The following is a 17,836-nucleotide window of genomic DNA, read 5'->3' as shown; positions in this document are numbered from 1 at the left end:
TCATGAAGTTTAATTCATCCTGACCTGTCTCTTGCTATTTTTTCCATCATCTGTGATTTTTTTTCCTTGCTATTTCTTTCCTTTTTAATTCCTTATTGGAACACTAATCCCTCTCTTGTTTGTAATGCAATTTCTGAACATATTTTTGATTTAAACTTCACTATTCTTCCACTTTGAAAATCTGTGCTGCTCAATGCGATTTCCATAAAATGGTTCCTTTAATATCTCAAAGTTCGATCTCTCATATCTTTTCCAAATTAAAGAATCTCGATATATATTGTTATATGAAAACCAAACTACCTTCTCGTCATATGAAAACCATTCTTTATCTTTGATCATTCTTATTGCCTTCTTCCCGTTACATAATGAATCCCTTTTCAGATGGGAGGACCAGGACTGCATGTAGTATTCAAGATGGAATTGCTTTTTTTTTCAGTGCACAGTATTGTATAATTTAGGAGTATTTTTTACCCTCACATGCATTTATTTGCACTTATTAAAACTGAAATCTGTTCTGTTATTTGGTGTCATAAGATCCTTCAGCATGTTCTTTGCAGTCAAATTTCATTTTCTTTACAGCACTGAATAACTCTGGCCTTGGCAACCTCTGGAATCTGAATCTCGAACGCCTGCCAAAAACTGCATTTATACTGTGAGAATTGACCTTTTCTTCCCTCAACATTTAATTGGTTACTAATTCATTAAGACCTTCATTCTCCTACAGTAAGTTTCGAGATCCTTTGATAGCAAATTGTCAAATGTTTCCTGAAAATTTATGTAAACCTTATTAACTGGATCCCCTTAATCCACATGATTCTGCTTGACTTTTTCAGAAATGCTAAAAAAGTTGAGGCATAACCTCCAAAAGCTGTACTAACTCTTCCTTGTCATATCCCATTTATTTGTGTGTTCACTAATTCTGTTCTTATTAAGGTTAATATAGCAAAAATTCAGTGAAAACCTCAACCTAAGTTATACACAGGTGGTCAACTCCTTCTAAAACCTAAAAAAAAGCATTGTTTTTGAGACCTCCTTCCAGTTCAGAGTAGTTTTAGTAATATTTTTACTGTGTCTTAACAGTTCAACAATTAAATATTTTTGTTCTTTTAGATCATAGTTGAATCTTATCAGATCCTAAAACCAGATTTTTTTTCCTGATTTGAAACCTCTTCAAAATAATCTTTGAGAAAACCATAATTTAGAGCTCCTCTGTCTTCTTTCAAAAACTCTGATTTACTAAAGAGACAAATATGAGTAATACGTGACTAAAAATTCAATAACACATTGTACGGCTCTTCAGAATTATAAAATACTGACAAGCACAAGCAAACCAAACTCGAGTTTGTATTGTGGGGCTGTCAGGTATAACTAGAGATCGTAAACTGATCTTCCTTGTGAAGAAATGATTAATGTTTTCATGTATGACATATATACAATGGATTGTTTATTTAAGTAAAAAAATAAGTTTCAAATTCATATTAGTTATGCTCACACTTCAAAAATAAATAAAAGTAATAATGATGAAAATCTTCCAAACATTGTTACACGGTTTCTCAGTCAGAAGAAATAACAACAGATTTAGTAACCGCTCTTGCATGCAGCATGGAAGAAAATGGTAACAAAATAAAAATCCGTATTGTTAGTTATGTTTTTGCAAACCTGGTAGTTCTAATAAATGCATTTACTATTCAATGAACATGTTTTGAGCACCTGTGCAATGTCACATTATCCTCTGTCCCGACAAAGCTTGTTTGATATTCTTGTTTGAGGTCTGTCGTCGTGTGGATGTTCTTTGCTAACATTGCACAGGGCAGGTTAGCAAGTAAGCTGGTGATAGGAAGAGAAAGAAGAAAAAACAAAACCAAAGAAACAAACCAACCAAACAAATTAAAAAACCCAAACCACCACAAAAAAACCCACCCAAACCTTCCATTTCTAACCTTTGTTGTGTAGTTGCTGAATCCTGAGTAGCAAGTGTGTAAGAAAAGGTACTAAAGCGCTTCGTTCCACGCTTTCAATGCAACTAGAGTTGCTGAGCTACATTTTTATCTGATGTAATAAGATTCTGTCTTTACAGTGTATATTTACCGTCTCAATGAATATGAAGAGTAATGTCAGCATTTGTTATTACGTTATGAAGAATGATTTTGCGTGATCGTGGCAAGAGTTCTTCAAGACAAAATGGAGTTGAAAGTAGTTTTGGGGCTCGGTTAGACAGTAAAAAAACCACGAGATTTGCAGCACAACGTATTATTCTGCTGACTTACTCTTCTGCTTTACTTGTCCGTAAGTGTTAAAAATCTCTGTGAAAGTTTCAGTGGCTCCTCTCAGTGTATTCTGGGCAAATTAGTAACTTCATCTATCTTACTGGAAAACAGATAAAATTTCTGTGCTAGAAAGGCTATGAAGCGAAGAGGTTTAAATTCAGAGAATTCTGTATTGGTAGAAAAGTGTCAAGTTTTTCTTTGGTGTTTGTCTCACTGCCAGCAATGAAACAAGTTCCTGAGCCCCAGGCCTTCCTCTCAGCCGGCTTCATCATTGCTGGGCTTCTCTTCTGAATCATCATCTTCATCTTCCTCATCCTCGTATCTGACGGCGCCCTCAGCTTCGGCATCCGACTGACCTTCCTCTTCGTGCCCAGGGGACCGGTCAGACTGAGAGCTGGGTCTGGACTGATCGTCCTCATCTTCCTCCTCCTGGGAATGGCCAAGTGACAGGCCTGCCTTTGCTTCCTCCTCATCCTCCTCTTCATCACCATGCTGGTCAGAGCTGAGGCTGGATCCAGCCTCCCCTGCAATGGCGGCCTCCTCCTCCTCACTGGACTGACCATCTCGGGGGGAGGTTTTGACACCTTTTATCTCCTCTCCTTCCTCCTCCTCCTCCTCCTCCCAGGACAGCTCAGACTGGGGACCATCAGCTGCTTCCTCAAAGGATTCCCTTTCTTTCATCTTATCCCTCACGACTCTGAAAAGACAATTTGCACGTGGGATTTTATTTTCAGGTAAGATTCTTTCCAGGTTTTAAACTACCTTCAAGTCATCTAGGACAAGTCCTGGTAGACTTGGCTGGGGTGGAACTGGGGAAGGAAAAAGGAGGGAGGGACACTAAAGTCTCCTTGTATGCTAGAAAGTAACTCAACAGTATTGCTATATATTTCAATTTTTTTGTTTCTGCTTCCTTCTAAGTCATAACACCTAATGGATATTGTATTTTTATAAGGTTTATTCTAAACATTCAATAAAAGTACTGCAGAATGAAGTGACTTGCTAGCAACCTGCCAGACAAGGAACAAAAAAAAAAATATGTTCCTTAATTTTTCTTTGAAGTGCATTACCTAACATATCCAGTACTTTTCTCTGTTTTACAAAATGATATTTAATTCAGGAAGAACAATTAAAAATACATACTAATGCTAGCACTAGTAAAGCTAACTACATAGTCAAATATTTACCTGGGAAATATTTCAAATAATTGTAACCCCCCCAAAACCTACACATCAAAAAATACTTTCTAATGACTAGGTATGTAGTGGTGAAAAAAAAAAAAGCCTTCAGTAATTTCTACCTTTCTCTGGCATCAGTGGAGTTATTAAGAGCTTCAGCACTGGAGCGTCGTAGCAATTTAGTTGTTTGTCCTTTCTTTGAAACAAACTCTGGGCATATCCCCAGCGCTCGCAGTCTGTTCGAATAATGCTTTTCTGCAGCTATCCTGGCATTTTTCTGTAGGAAAACCACAGTGGTTATGTGTTACCTAAATGCATTCAAAGCCTGTCTCTTGATACTTTTATTTATTTATATTAATGCTGTTTCTTTAATTGCATCTGACGAGTTGAACGGTTATTCACTGCAGGTACGACTGGCAAAATAATACTTGAGAACTTTACACTGGGTTTTCCTTTTCCATACTAGTTTAAGTCCAGTTTGCTGGTTGTACTGAAATGGAGAGATAAAAATATGTGGCCTCTGACACTAAGAATACTTGAATTTTCTTATCACTTCTTTCCTAACTTAAACCTCCCACATTTTTGCTGTAATTTTTTGTTGTGTTTAGAGTTACTCATGTTGTAACTAAATTGGACAACACCTTTAAAACAACCATCTCAGTTCCCTGTGCAAGTGTCACAAAAACTACTAATATTTATATGGAGATGGGGCAATGGACATCAAAATGGACAAATACCCCTCTCAAAAGTATTTTTCAGGTATCTTCTAAAAATGTTTGACTACAAATGTCTTATGCAGTATTTAAAGAGTAAGAAATAATACAGAAGCAAGACAACCTGAGTGACTCTTTCCAAAAGCAATGGCCTTTGTTTTACTCTTTCTTCCATTTCTTGCAACTCTAGCAAATATTCTCGCATTCTCTGCTTCTCATCATTCCTAAGGGAAAGAGAAGTTATTATTAATTTAGAATAGAAGAAGTAATTTTCTACAGCAGCTAAATTGCTCCTAACAAACTAAATATTGTCCTACTTAAAGACACATAAAAGGTAAATTATTTTGTGGTGGTGTTTGAGGTTCCGAGATGTGTTGTCTCATTTTCACAGCAATTGCTTGCCTGTGTAAATACTGAACAAACCCACCTCTGAAGTAGTCACTTTGGATAAGCTTTAGCTGAGTTTGGATTCTTAGGTTTGTTTTTTTTTTTTAAAAAAAAAGTTTAGATACTCTAAGGTTTTTTAAAATGCTGATTTCATACAGATATTCCAGTTGTTCTAAGCAAAATCAAACAGTTTGAAAGGACTGATAAAAATCAGAGTACACTATAGGAAATTAATATAATAAAAGTCAGTACTTTTAAGGTCAAGTTTGATAAGAATCTTGCCACTTTCCCAGTCTATGTCACCAGAGGGGTGGCCACGTTCTGGATCACAGTACACTTTTTATTTTCCCCATTTGTTTGTCAAGGGCCCAGTCAATATAGCGGGATGACGAAACTGTCGATTCACAGACTGAAATGATATCTTAGGTCACAGCAAGCACTAGATAATGCAGGCAGCGTGGACTGTAACCCTTGGCGTGTGACAAAGACACCTCTTTGGGACGTTGCCTCTGTGCTGGGCCAACTCTGGTATCACTTAGACACTTCAGGGCAGTATTTTCCACTTCTGCGCCCTCCTGCCTCTTTCCCTTCCCATCCTCTGAATTTCTGCAATAATGCTGTGTGTTAATGCAAGTTATTCACCATTTTCAGGGAGTGAACTTCATTGTTCCTACTCGCTTTGCTCTCTGGCAGCTTCCTACAAACCTAATTATCTGTTAGAAGAGCACTTACGTTAATATACCTTATTACCCAGCCTATGCTGAAATAAGCATTATCAAGTTAAGCACTTGTACCAGCCTTAATGCATCAGCACCAGGGAGAAATAATCTTGCTTTATAACAGCATAATTTTATGTGCAGACAAGAATTAAGCGTGAGTGTTTTACAATACTCCTGAAATCTGATTAAGCTAAATACTGTAATGTGAAATTCGCCGTTGAATGAACTCAAATCAAATCTGTGAAGACACCCAGTGTCTCTCTTAATTCTCTGCCCTGCTACTGTAACTCAAATTGTTTTCTGCTTTTGTCCTGGAGTCAGCAGATCATCTGCCTGAGGACACTTAAATTATAAAGAAAGAGACCCACGTAAAGCAAAAAAGAATGACGAAACCTTATTTGTTACCTTTTAACTCCCAGCCCCACCCTCCACCCTCAAATAGAAAGATCTCTCTCCTGAACCATATTCTGAACACCTTGCTCCAAGTTTACTACGGTAACTTAAAAGTTGTTAGTCCGAGCTCTGAATCTTGTCATCAAGCATATCTCATGACAGTTTTTGTTTTTTCCCCTAGGATTAAAAAGAACAAGAAGCAGGGATGGTTAAATCAGCCAGAAACACAAGGTCAAGCAGCAGTTTGAGAGTTAGATCAGCATCAGAGAGCTGGAGCCACCTGAGAAGGCCCTGATGGTTTTTCCCTGTGTACTTTCCTCAGTCATGTAAAAAGAGTCTTTGAATGCATATAAGGTAACTTTAGATCCCATTCCTCCTAAGCACCAGCAGCTTCCTGCTTAGCTGCTGATATATGTGCTAAGTGAAAATAATATTCCTGCTCTAATTTTCCCTCTTAAGTGGGGACCTGTTGGGACAAAGAAGTGAATTGTGAGAAGTTTGCTGCGTTAGGAGACAATTAGCACAAGAGTTGTACCAAAAGCTATGAATCCAGCAGTGCAAGGATATTCTGTAACTACACGGGTCCTTTTGATTTTTAAAAAATATTTCTTCTTTAGTTGATGTGAGAAAACACAGGAGTCTCCTGTTAGCTCATCCACATGGTGTTTCACAAACACGGACCCAATTTGAAATCACTACTGCTTTGAAATTGGGTTTTTTTGAAACACCCCGTACAATACTATAAGGTATACAGATCAAAAGTCATTACAACAGGCAACAATTTCCCAGTTGAAAAAAAAAATGTATCCACTTTTTTTTACTAGCTGCTTGCACAGTGTATAACTTATCAAATGTGTAATTATGTAAACTTAGACTATGCTATTTTTTACATTGTATGTTTAACATACAACGTAAAATGAGAGGTTCAGGATTCAGGGAAACGCAACAAAATACCTGAATGTTTTTAATTTGGATTTAGACATCTGAGCTAGGCTCTGATGTGGGTCATTGGCCTCAGCCCGAGCTGTTACAATTTTCTGGAGTTTTTTCGTTCTTTGTTTCTGCTTTGTCCTGTTCCTTTTTTGTTGTTCTTCCAGCTTTCTCTTTTCCTCAAGTGAATTCCTGGGTGGAAAAATAAACTAAGGCTGAATTTGTATTAAATCAAGAGCAACACTTCAAAGGAAGCTTCGGCAAAGGAGATTCAAGAGAGAAAAGTAGGGTGAAAAGAGGGTTGGCGTAAGAGGACAGAAAGTATGCGCCATTTCCAGGGATTCAGGTATACCCTGCAAAACGGCCGTCATTTGTGCCTTTCCTATGGATGTTCTGAGAAAAATGCACTGTGTTTCTTAATAATCAAATACTAATTAAGTCCCATATTTAAATGTTTTCCATTTTATATTATAACTGAGCCCTTATATTAAGTCCTGTGTTCACTGCAAGGAAGAATTTAATACCTATGTAGAAATAAAAAAAGAGGTCTGCTCTTAAAGTATTTATGAAATGTAGAGCATCGCTAAAGGAGTCACCTGATGGCTTGTACCCGCCGTCTTGTAGATTCCGTGGGTTTTGGCGATTTGGTTTCTCCAAATCCTGAGAGATGTGAATTTGCACTCGAATGTCTCATCTGAGGTTTCCGTCTCGGAGAGGCGTACGGCCAGCGTGTTTCCTTCAACTTCTCTTCATCCTCTTGAATGTCCTTCAAAATCTTCCCCTTGTTTGAGGGAATAGACGGAGTACGAAGATCAAACGGTTCACAGACTGTGAGGTGTTTCACTTGTTTTTGTTGCAGGAGCCGTTTCTGAAATTTCTGGTGTAGCTGTTGAAAATCTGGAACGCTTGATTTGATTTTGGGTTTACTTTCTGTTTCCTTTGGTTCGATGCACTTGTGTTTCTTCTTTTTATTGGTATTTGTTAGAGCCAGTCTGCTGTTGGGGAGCGATGAATTGCGCAGCAACTCTTCAGCTCTCATTCTGATCCTGATTTCTCTGTAGAGCTCTTCCTCCTTTAGCTTGTCGTTAACAGCCGGACTATAAACACATCTAGGAACTGGTTTTGCTTTGAACAGTTTGGTTTTCTTTTCAGGTGCGGAAAGGTCTCTTAATTGCATTTTCCTCATTTCATTCCTTTGCTTCTCTCGTTCGATGAATTTAAATGGCTTCTGAGAAGCCAAGAGCTTGACTTTGCTTCTCTCTTTCACAGACCTCCTGCGTTCCTCATTTCGCTGCACGATTTCGTGGTAGAGTGGAAGGAAAACAGCAGCGGGCACTGGATTGGCTCGGAATTGTTTCTGACACTCTGCTTCTTCCTCTAGCTGCTTCTTCAACAAGTGATTTTCCATTTCGACCTGTGACTTCGATTTGACGTTCTGTTCTTTTTTTCTGGCTTCTCTGATAGTCATCTGGAAAGGCTTGGGCACAGTAACTTTTGGCGACCGCGCTTTCTGTTTCCTCCGTATCGTTCTGAAGGCCGGTGAGCTCGGCACGCAGTGTTTGGCGCGGGAGATGTAATCTTCCACCGAGAAGCCGTCCCACATTTTCTCAATCCGTTCCTTAGCAAATGCAGATGATCCAGTTTCACTGCCGTTTTCTTCAAACGCCAATTCCCTGTCAGATCCATCAGATATACTTGAGCCTAAGGCATCGCTTAAGTCAGAGTCTGAAAAGGACTTGTGCAAATATAGAGGCTCATACGAGCTCTTCTTCCACGTTGGCCTTTAAAAAGGGGAAAAAAAGAGTTGGTTTGAGCCCAGCCCACTGATGGAAAAACAGCAACTTGCACTTTCGGTATCATCATATGAACAGCACTAGTCGGAGGGTGGGAAGGGGAGGAGAAGGGAAAAGAGAAGCACGTTGGGCACTCAAAGCAGATCACAGTTTTAAGTGCTGATGGTGAACAAGTCAGCACCTCTTAAGGAGAGGCATTGGCTTTACTAAACGTGCTGCCCGGTCTCCCCTGCGCACACACCTGTAAATCCCACAGTCCGCTAGCAAGGTGAATAAGCATTTTTATGATTAAAACTAACTTTTCTGTGGTTATCTGCTTGCAGGAAACAGGGAGAAAGAGAAACACCCGCTGTATCACCGCTATCTTCTGATCAAAGGTACCATCAAACTTACCTACAGCACCTATGAGAAGCAGCATTTTTCTTCTTCCAGGGTTGTACTCCTTTTAAATACAGTTTATTCTGATACATACTTTCTAATTTTGCCATGGTCTCCAAGTGGGCATTCTTCAGCTCTTCCAGCTTCAAGTAATATTCTCGATTTGAATCGCACATTTTGGAAAAGTCTATCCCCTTGTCAGAGTCTGCATTCTGAGAGAGGGTCTGTTCTCTGCCGCTATTTGAATCCAAACCATCCTAGAAGAGATGTTTCAAATTTTCTGACTGGTAGAAGAAAGGGGAACAAGGTTCTTAGTACTGCTTTATCCTAATTAAGTCTAATAAATGGTACAGTAAAAGCAAACAGAGATAGTGTATAAAAATGTTAATGTGGGGTTACACAGAATAATCTTACCGCATAATAATTTAGATCCTAAGGGTCCTCTTAGAAGCATGTAAAATTCCACAGTCTGTCCCTGCAATCAATATATTTATACCAGGAAAGTTGATCTAAAGGGTTTATCGAAAGGAAAATGGTTTTAACAATTTTGTAAAAGGTGTAGTTTTTCCTTGATTACTACACAGCTCTGAAAAAGCCTTTATGTAAAAACCAAAAAAGCCTTACCTACCTCCCATTTCCATAAGCATTCTAAAAATAAGATATTAAAAATATTACCTTGTGTATAAATGTTTATTCCCATTTCCGTAACTTACTGTGAAATGACAGGGATCCTGCACTGCTTATATTTCCAATACTGTTTGGCAGCTTGCAGCTGTGTGCAGGTATGCACATTCTCTAAACAGTCTGAGCTTACACAAGTTAAAGAAGTTATTAAAACCAGCTTAGTCTGCATTACGAAGGCTTGCTTTATGTTATTTTAAGCACTGTGTTTTAAAAAAATTACAGGATTAGTGTCTTTATCCAAAAATTAGAATAATACTTTTCCACACAGAGGTGTTTTAATAAGCTTTAACGTTCCAACAAAAAGTCCTGCTTATGTCTTGTTGGGTTTTCACTGTGAAAATCTCATTTTTTCCGTAGCCTAGTCAGCTGAGACAAAATGAATTACACGATCAAAGCAGCAAATTCAAAGCAGCGGCACCATCCACCTGCTGCTCTGCCTTTGTGCATCAACCTCCTCTTTCAGTTCTGGATCAGCAGAACCATCCAGTTCTTAAATCGGCTCTTCGGCCTCCGGGGCGCAACAAGCTCATTAAGGGATCGGTGCCGCAGGACCAGCTGTCAGGTTTTCCTGCATCCGCGTCTGTCCCCACAGGTCGCTGCCCAGCACAAAGGTGGGTTTGGTCACCCGGGCCTCCCGCGTCCCCCGGTTGTTCCCCAACGCGTGTCCCCCCTGCCCCGCGGTACCTGCGCGGCGGGGGCGCGGGGGCGCGGGCGGGCAGCGGCCCCGAGCGCGGCCATGGCCGGCGGGGCGGAGCGGAGCGGCGCGGAGCCTCCGGAAGGGGCGGAAAACCCGCCCACGGCCAAACCCCTCGGGTTAGTCGAGAATCTGCCCCCGCCCTCAAGTGTGCGTACTGGGGAAAAGCAATTGCGGAAGCCGCAGAAAAGTGGAATCACAAATACTCTTTGCGTAAAGAAACAGATGAAATTACACACAACGGTTCTAAGTCATGTCAAGAATTGGAAGTTTGTGAAGCTTTAATCGAGGTTACCACCTAAACTAAGAAAGATCATTCCTGGATGTCACCCTGTGGGGTAAGATTTGTAATCTTAAACAGCCAATAAATAATGTGTGGAAAGCTTCAATGCCTGTATCAATTCTTTTTTAAATAATTCAGTTATTCTGATTGCTCTAAGTAGGGGCATGTAGCACAGACAACCAAATGTAACAAAAATTTTACCTTATTTCTAGCAAAATGATTAAAGCAAACACTCAAGTAGACTACATGTTTATTGATAAACAGCATTTCCTTTTTCAAACCAGATTACTTTTTTAAAAAAAATTAACGTGATAAAATTAACATGATAGGAAAGTATTTCAGCAATAACTGGTCAACAAAGTGGTGGAAGTTTATGCCAAAGCTACAGCTCTGACTGTAAATAGGAAGAAGAAAAGTATTTGTGTTTCTAAAGAGGAATCTGGTCATTGCAGTGCAGCAATAACGAAGATGGAAAGGGTTAATTCAAAACTCTAGGCTAAGAATTAAAAGTTGAAAAATGTTTATTCTAAACTATAGAAGGTAACATTAATAACAAATGAACTCCAACTGATGCACTGAGATGCAGCAACACAAACAAGGGGTACCCATTGCCTTCAGGTATTAGTAGACTTTTGGTGTATATTCTATGACATGTTTTAGAAAAGTGTAATTTGCATTATTATAAAATAGCATGCTTCGACTTCTCAGCCAGTTTTAGGAAAACCAACTAATTTGGGGATGGGATGTGTGTGGATGACTTAAACTGCCCAAAAGTTTCACTCCTGGGGTTTTCCTGAACAGAACTGGGAGCTGAACATGACCACGATGGAAGTTTCAACTGTTTCAGCGAGATGCACCCAATATCCTGTTATTTTTAGAATATAAGAGCTAATTATTTGCTGTTAAACTTTCCAGAGCTAAGTAGGGGCACGTAGCACAGACAACCAAATGTAACAAAAATTTTACCTTATTTCTAGCTAAATGATAAAGCAAACACTCAAGGAGACTACTGCATGTTTATTGATAAACAGCATTTCCTTTTTCAAACCAGATTATTATTTTTTTTAAATTAATGTGATAAAAGTACAGAAGCCTTTGTGGACTTTGAGACAATTCACGCAGGCGCTTTTGGTGAGGAAACAATCTTGCAGACTCCAGGGCCGGAGCTCTAGGGCACAGTCCCCACTCTCTTTGTTCAGCTTATCGAGTGTTCACCTGCAAAGAGAGTTCACAGGATCAGGGATAAGAAATCCACAGGATACGTAAAAATTGCTATTTCTCTGCTTAAAGATCCTGGTATTTTAGTCACTTTAACTCCTTAAGGTACAGTAATTATAATGCACTTTATTTTGGTTTAATTGCAGTTATAAGACAACCAAGTGGTCAAAGTAGCATATGAACACCACACTTAATATTTTGAGGCACAGTAGATTAGATGACAATATCTAAACAAAACGCGATGCAAACACTACTCACCACATCATCGATCTTCAGAATGCTGCGCACGGTTTCTGTTGCGAGAGTCAACGCGCTCAGAGACACAAGCAGCGGCTGCACAACCAGCTCCTCCAGGATGTTGGAAATGCCACCCTGGGAGAACAAGCAGCTTTGACTTTGTGCAAGTCAGATTTAGCAAGTTTTAAGCAGAATCCTGAGGACAGTCACCTCTTAATTTGACTGTCAAAGGGCTCGAACTATTCCGTCCCCAAGAGGAATGTTATACTACCCATAGCCCTAACGCTAAGCATTTTCTTTTTAACAGCCAAGTATTTTTTTAAGCTACGCTCCCACAATTCCTCGTTACCTTTCTGACGTTAATGCCGGCTGTTTTCTCTCCTTGAGCGTGTCTGTTTCTCAGCTCCGTGACGGTTGAAATGGGGTTGAGCCCCGCGTTTTCAGCCAGTGTGGAAGGTATGACTTCCAGCGCGTCTCCGTACGCGCGGACGCAGTACGAGTCCATGCCCTTCAAAGTGCGAGCGTACTCGTTCAAGCGCAGCGCCAACTCGATCTCCGGTGCTCCGCCTCCTGCAATTAAAGCTCTGAGGACAGAAATTAAAAACTCATTTTACGTAACTGCATAAATGATTGGGTCTCTGGATTATTAACGTAATACATGAGACATTACCTTTTCTTAACTAAGCACCTTATGACACACAGGGCATCGTGAATTGAACGCTCAGCTTCTTCTAGAACAAGTTTGTTGGATCCACGTACCACAATGGTTACAGTTTTTCCAGGGTTTGTACAGCCCGTAATCTGAAACATAAAACCAAATACCAAGACTGAAACAAACAGTTCTGGACAAAGACTTTAGTTGTATTTGCAAGTTCTATAGCAGTACTGACGTCTGGCAAAGTAAAACCGTTGCACTTCTCAGGTCAGTGGCTGCTTGGATTAGAAGTAGGTACTTAAATGTAATAACTTCAGTAGTAAAAATCATTAGTTATTAAAATAATTGGTAGTTGTTAAGTGGGTGTTAATGTTTTGTCACTCACCTTGATTAGTTTCCCAGAACCGTTCAGGTTGACCTCCTCTGCCAGCTCAGCAGAGCCCAGCATATCAGCAGTGAACTGGTCAATGTGAGCAACAGGCTTAGTTCCAATTGTCTGAAAAAAGAACGGGAAAAAAAAAAAATTAATGCAGAACCTACCGGCACTAGCAGGGTACTTGGTTTTGGGGTAGACTTTAAACACCGCTGCTGCTTCAACTGCCCTTTCTATAACTCACGTTACCTTACAGATAAATTCAATGTCATCTCTTTCAATGTCTTTAACCACCATGATCTTCATTTTGTTCAGGAAATGGAGGGCGAGGTCACTCAGAGCATCCCTAAAAACAAGAGGGAAGCAGTGAGTCCACAGTGCTGTTTTTAGTAACAAGGTCATAAACTGCAAGGTTCTTACCAGCAGTGCTGAAATTCTTCAGCCTACAAAGTAGGGATGTCAATAAACTAAAAATACAGACAACACTTGTGCTTTCTAAAGGTACGGTCACTGTTAAAACCAGTCTGACGCTCTACCAAGACTGACTATTAATGTTTGGCTTCCATTTCCCAGGTATTCCAAACAATTCCTATTGTTCCCCCAAACACCTCCAATAAGCCGGTAAATTGGTATTAACATACCGCAGAATAGACTTCTGAATCAGCAGCACGTTGCATCCAGCCTTCTTAATTTGCTTCACTAAGTTTAGAATATAGGCTCTCTCTTCACGCAGTACTCTGTCCATTTGCGCATAATCCGAAACAACTATTTGGTTGTCCATCTATTAGAAGGAAAAAAAAAAAAAGAGAAAAACGAGTATTATGAACAACCGCTGACTTTAAAAGCAACTGTCAAGATGTTCCACATTCTTGAACATTATAGCCTGTGATTCAACACGAACAAGCATGACAATAAAGTGTCTTATAGAGACTGTTTAAATTATTATAAGTACTGAATTTCTAGAGTGTTTTCTTTCTTATACCAACTCCAAGTTGTTAAGTGTGTACACACTACCCTGCAGACCTTCGTTACAGCTGCGGCATAGAGCTGACATTACAACATCTTGAAAAAAATGTGTTATTGTTACATTTGCATCTCCCAAGTACTACAGCAAAAGGTTTCGCTCTAGTCACAGTTCAACTTACATCTGTCTTTGGAGCTGACAAGCAGAACTGAATGAGGCCAATTTTGGCTTTTTCCACTCTGGTTACACCGGTATTCGCCACCTTCTGAGTCAGGACGAGTCCTTCGACCAGTTCGCAATCGTCAATTGTGCCTCTGCAAACAAAAAACATCAATGTCTTTAGCACTTTGGGAAGCTTATTTCACAGAGACAAAGTTAGTCTAGTTAAAAAATGTTTCTTACCCCAACTTCTTAACAATTTTAATATCTCTGAGGTCCACACTATTAGCTGTACTTGGGTCAATCACCTTCATCACTGCATCCACACTCATTGGAGAAAGTAAACTAGAGTACTGACACACAACCTAGGGCATTTAATAGGGGGGAAAAAAAAAAAAGTGAGATATTTAACGCTCATGAACAGTAATTTCAAAATGATAATGTCATCATATTTCAGTGTCTCGACTTGTGAATTTTGAAACAAAGCTCATCTTCCCTCCCTGACCAATAACCTGATATCTTAACGTGTTATCTTCTTAATGGCTGCTCCATTGAAAGTAAAGAGCAGCCACACTGGTGGGAAAACCTACATTTAGGGACTCGGGGAAGAAAATTGATTTATCTTTCTTAGACTCTTAAAACAGGATTTTAGAGAGCTTCCCAGATTCTTCTGCCGAAGGGAAACCAGCACAGTTCTCTGGATTCCGATACTGGTTTAGGAGTTTCTGCCGCGTGAACAACTGCTTACCCAGACTGTTGGCAAAAGAGCTCAGATCCCACCTGATTTTTTCATTCTGTTTTAGGCGGAGGCTTGTTTTTACATTTACAGTCTACATCTAAGATGATGAAATATTTCAGATTGAAATTCAGTTTGAGTGCTTCGACTGAATCTGAATCAATCGTGGCTTTTTCAGAGAAAAGTCAGACTGAGAGCAGGTAGGCAATACCAACCAGATGTGTGATGTGCAGGGGGTTCTTAAGAAGCGAACAGCAGCATGAACTGGGCAAAACTCAGAGGTACCAGGTTCAAATATCAGTCGTACCTTGGAGTTCAGGGAAGTGGTTGCGCTGTTCAGCAAGGTCTCTCTGTCACTCAGCTCCACTGGCTGCGCCATGTTGGTCAATACTTCAATACCTTTATCCAAAGCTTTCTGGAATGACTCAGAAATGATGGTGGGGTGAATTCCTGCGGAGAGTATAAAAAGGTTGGTTTTTTCCTCACTCTCTCTTTCCAGCAGCACCGCCAGTACTGGGAGAGGAAGGGAACACAAACTAACTGTTGTTACAGGCCAGAAAGAGAATAACGAGCAAACTGGTGTGTATCGAGATAAGGCTGGTGTAAGCAAATCACTATAAATTCCAAATTTGAGTCAAAAAATAACTCTGCAGGTCCAGCCATCCTCACTATATTTCCAGGGCACACAGAAAGTCAGTTGTTATCTGGCTGGACAGGTAAGAACACTCCTGAACAGCAGGGCAGCAGACAATCCTGAGCTAATGAAACAGAACCTACGCTCCTGCCCTCCAGAATTATGTCTTTTCCCAACCAAATTTCTCAACCTCCCTATATTGTAAGTGATAGGAGGTGACAAATTTGCCAAATATAAAAAAAAACCCTGTAGAATCACTGGTCTCAAATTTCATTTATACCTTCTTACGCTATCTCTTTGTCCATAAGAAAAGTACCAGTATAATCGAGGTGAGTTTTTACACGGCAACATTCATCACATCACCTAGGCTATTTCCTCTATCCATAGTAATGCATTCAATTAAAAATAAAAAGCTAAACAGATTTTGAATCAAAAGTGAGATATGAGTGTAACCTGAATGTGAAGACTTGGGTTACCTTTCACTTTTCAACTGGAAACAGCTAATTTAAGCTTCATTATACACATGCAAGTAGATACAGGACTTAACTATGTCCAGTTTTACATGAAGTATATATATTGTTTACCTTTCTGAAGAAGTCTGGAACAGGCATCCAGAAGAGCTCCAGCAATGACGACAACAGACGTAGTGCCATCCCCAGCTTCAATGTCTTGTGCTTTGGACAGCTCTACCAACTAAATGACAAATTATGACAGTTTATCTATAGTGCTACTTAACTGCAAACACAACTACAAAAACAAAAAAGACGACATATTGAAGAATGCAGCACTACTGAAATCAACCTCAGTATCAGCACCACCAAGGCCTTTTCTAATTTGAAGCTGGTACCTTTTGCACTTTGCTTTCCACACTTGTGCACTTATTTTGCAAAGCACAACTACTGCACAACAGATCCCTTACAGAAGCAAAGAAGCTTTTCTCCCAAGCTTAAAACTGATCACAAAATTTCTTGCTCTGTCACTACGTTTATTTTTTTGGTCACAGAAATTAAGCTCTAACACATAACATCGTCTAAGCAATTAAAAAAAACACTTACCATTTTGGCTGCAGGGTGCAGAACCTGCATTTGTTTCAGAATAGTAGCACCATCGTTAGTGATTGTCACATCTCCTTTAGCATCCTGGATCTGAGAAGGGAAGGAGAACACAGGGCTCATCAGTAACTACAGATCTTTATTTCATGCTGAATGTAAAATATTATTCCTGACAACATTACTTCTCAAAGTGGGATGTGCATTTCGTTCACACTTCCCCTTAAATAAATGAAACTTGGAAAAGAACTTCAAGGCAAAAGATGCCATCCTATGTAAGATATGTTGACTTCATAGTAGTCCCACTAAGCTTTAAAACTATGAGATTTACCATTTTATCCATGCCCTTTGGTCCAAGGCTTGTTCTAATTGCATCAGCAACAGCTAGAAAGAGAAAAAAAAAATACATTTGCAAGTTGATCCAAAGAACTACCAGCTCTCGCTCCATCATTCTGAACATTCCCTCCGGAGACAAAGCATCTCCCAGCATTACGCAGCTCACAGTTATGTTACCAGCAGTAAATCACATAAAACGTTGCAATATAACTGATCTCCATAGCTCTTTTTTTAAACAATTAACATCCGATCACTTGATTACTCGGGTAACGACGTAGAGATGTTTAGATGCCAAGTAATCCGACCAAGGCTTGTGTCAAATGCCAAATATAGCATTAGAAATCACAACCCCCTCCCGCCCAGGCCTCACCTCACCTTTGCCGGCCGAAATGTTGCTGAAGCGGATCTGCGAGGGCTTGTCCCGGTCCTGGTAGGTGCTCTTAGCGCGGTTCCCGGCCCCGCCGTGGGCCTTGGCCCCGGTGCTCTCCGGCATGGCGGCGATGGACGCGGATGGACGCGGATGGGTCCCGATGGACGCGGATGGGCCCGCGGTACCGACCGCCGCGCCCGGATCCTTCCAGAAGCCGCCGCCGCCGCCGCCACCAGCCGGACGCGCCGGGGTCCTTCGCGCCGGCGTCGCGCGTGACGTCACGCAGAAGCTGCCCGGCTGCGCGCCTGCGCCCTGCTAACCGAAAAGCGGAATCCCCCCCTGCTTGCCGGCGAATAGCGCGGACACCTAAAAGGAGCGCGCGCGGCTTCTAGAATGAGCCGCGCGGGGGCCTCGGGCGGTTTCCCGCCGCGGGCGGCGCTGAGCCAATGGCGGGGCTGGGCCCGCGCCGCTGGGGGGCGCAGGGGCGGGGCCTTAAAGGGGCCGCGGGTCCCTCAAGGGGCCTCGGGTCCCTCAAGGGGCAGCGGGTCCCCCCGCGGCCTCGGCCCCTCCGCGCCCGGGGATCCGGAGCGTACGTGGGCTTGCGCACACGCAGAGCGGCTGGGGATGGGTCCCGCTGGCCGGCCGGGCGCTCTGAGGGGCGGCGTTTCCTCGGGGGGTTGCGAGGGGGG

The 17,836-nt window shown here is 41.1% G+C and overlaps 2 protein-coding genes across 6 annotated transcripts; both read right to left on the bottom strand.

The window, feature by feature from the left end:
• Positions 1–1,492: 1,492 nt before the first annotated feature.
• On the bottom strand, positions 1,493–10,180 carry FAM161A (FAM161 centrosomal protein A). Of its 5 annotated transcripts, none has more exons than XM_065631547.1 (7): positions 10,124–10,180; positions 8,771–9,039; positions 7,181–8,365; positions 6,609–6,776; positions 4,280–4,379; positions 3,565–3,719; positions 1,493–2,964 (listed from the first exon to the last, which is right to left on the bottom strand). In XM_065631547.1, the coding sequence occupies exons 2-7, from the start codon at positions 8,929–8,931 to the stop codon at positions 2,523–2,525; spliced, it is 2,211 nt and encodes a 736-aa protein (XP_065487619.1). In that variant the 5' UTR covers positions 8,932–9,039; positions 10,124–10,180; the 3' UTR covers positions 1,493–2,522. The 5 variants fall into 5 exon arrangements, with proteins under 5 accessions (XP_065487619.1, XP_065487621.1, XP_065487617.1 ...); XM_065631549.1 differs by having other exon boundaries at positions 8,771–9,012; positions 10,124–10,176; XM_065631545.1 differs by having other exon boundaries at positions 8,771–9,012; positions 9,865–10,174.
• Positions 10,181–11,413: 1,233 nt separating this feature from the next.
• On the bottom strand, positions 11,414–17,406 carry CCT4 (chaperonin containing TCP1 subunit 4). The gene is made up of 14 exons (XM_065630623.1): positions 17,153–17,406; positions 16,773–16,825; positions 16,448–16,537; positions 15,977–16,085; positions 15,066–15,208; positions 14,266–14,387; positions 14,045–14,177; positions 13,541–13,680; positions 13,149–13,245; positions 12,912–13,022; positions 12,542–12,672; positions 12,221–12,455; positions 11,893–12,006; positions 11,414–11,631 (listed from the first exon to the last, which is right to left on the bottom strand). Exons 1-14 carry the CDS (start codon positions 17,268–17,270, stop codon positions 11,617–11,619), a joined length of 1,611 nt encoding a protein of 536 aa, XP_065486695.1. The 5' UTR covers positions 17,271–17,406; the 3' UTR covers positions 11,414–11,616.
• Positions 17,407–17,836: the final 430 nt, after the last annotated feature.

The sequence above is a fragment of the Caloenas nicobarica genome, chromosome 3 (genome assembly GCF_036013445.1).
Source record: "Caloenas nicobarica isolate bCalNic1 chromosome 3, bCalNic1.hap1, whole genome shotgun sequence".
NCBI classification, from domain to species: Eukaryota; Metazoa; Chordata; class Aves; order Columbiformes; family Columbidae; genus Caloenas; species Caloenas nicobarica.
Note: the sequence above shows the minus strand (reverse complement) of the source record. Positions and strands in the feature narration are given on the sequence as shown.

Bases quoted from the DNA above. Each gene is read 5' to 3' on its own strand.
- CCT4 (XM_065630623.1), bottom strand. From the start codon at position 17,270: ATGCCGGAGAGCACCGGGGCCAAGGCCCACGGCGGGGCCGGGAACCGC. The intron at 15,209-15,976 runs GTAAACAATATA...TACTCTCCGCAG, and splicing joins TTCCAGACTTCTTCAGAAAG to GAATTCACCCCACCATCATT. The intron at 13,023-13,148 runs GTAACGTGAGTT...TTCTTTTTTCAG, and splicing joins ACATTGAATTTATCTGTAAG to ACAATTGGAACTAAGCCTGT.
- FAM161A (XM_065631547.1), bottom strand. From the start codon at position 8,931: ATGTGCGATTCAAATCGAGAATATTACTTGAAGCTGGAAGAGCTGAAG. The intron at 8,366-8,770 runs GTAAGTTTGATG...CCCTTTTTAAAG, and splicing joins GCTTCTCATAGGTGCTGTAG to GCCAACGTGGAAGAAGAGCT. The intron at 4,380-6,608 runs GTATTTTGTTGC...TCTTTCCCTTAG, and splicing joins TCCAAATTAAAAACATTCAG to GAATGATGAGAAGCAGAGAA.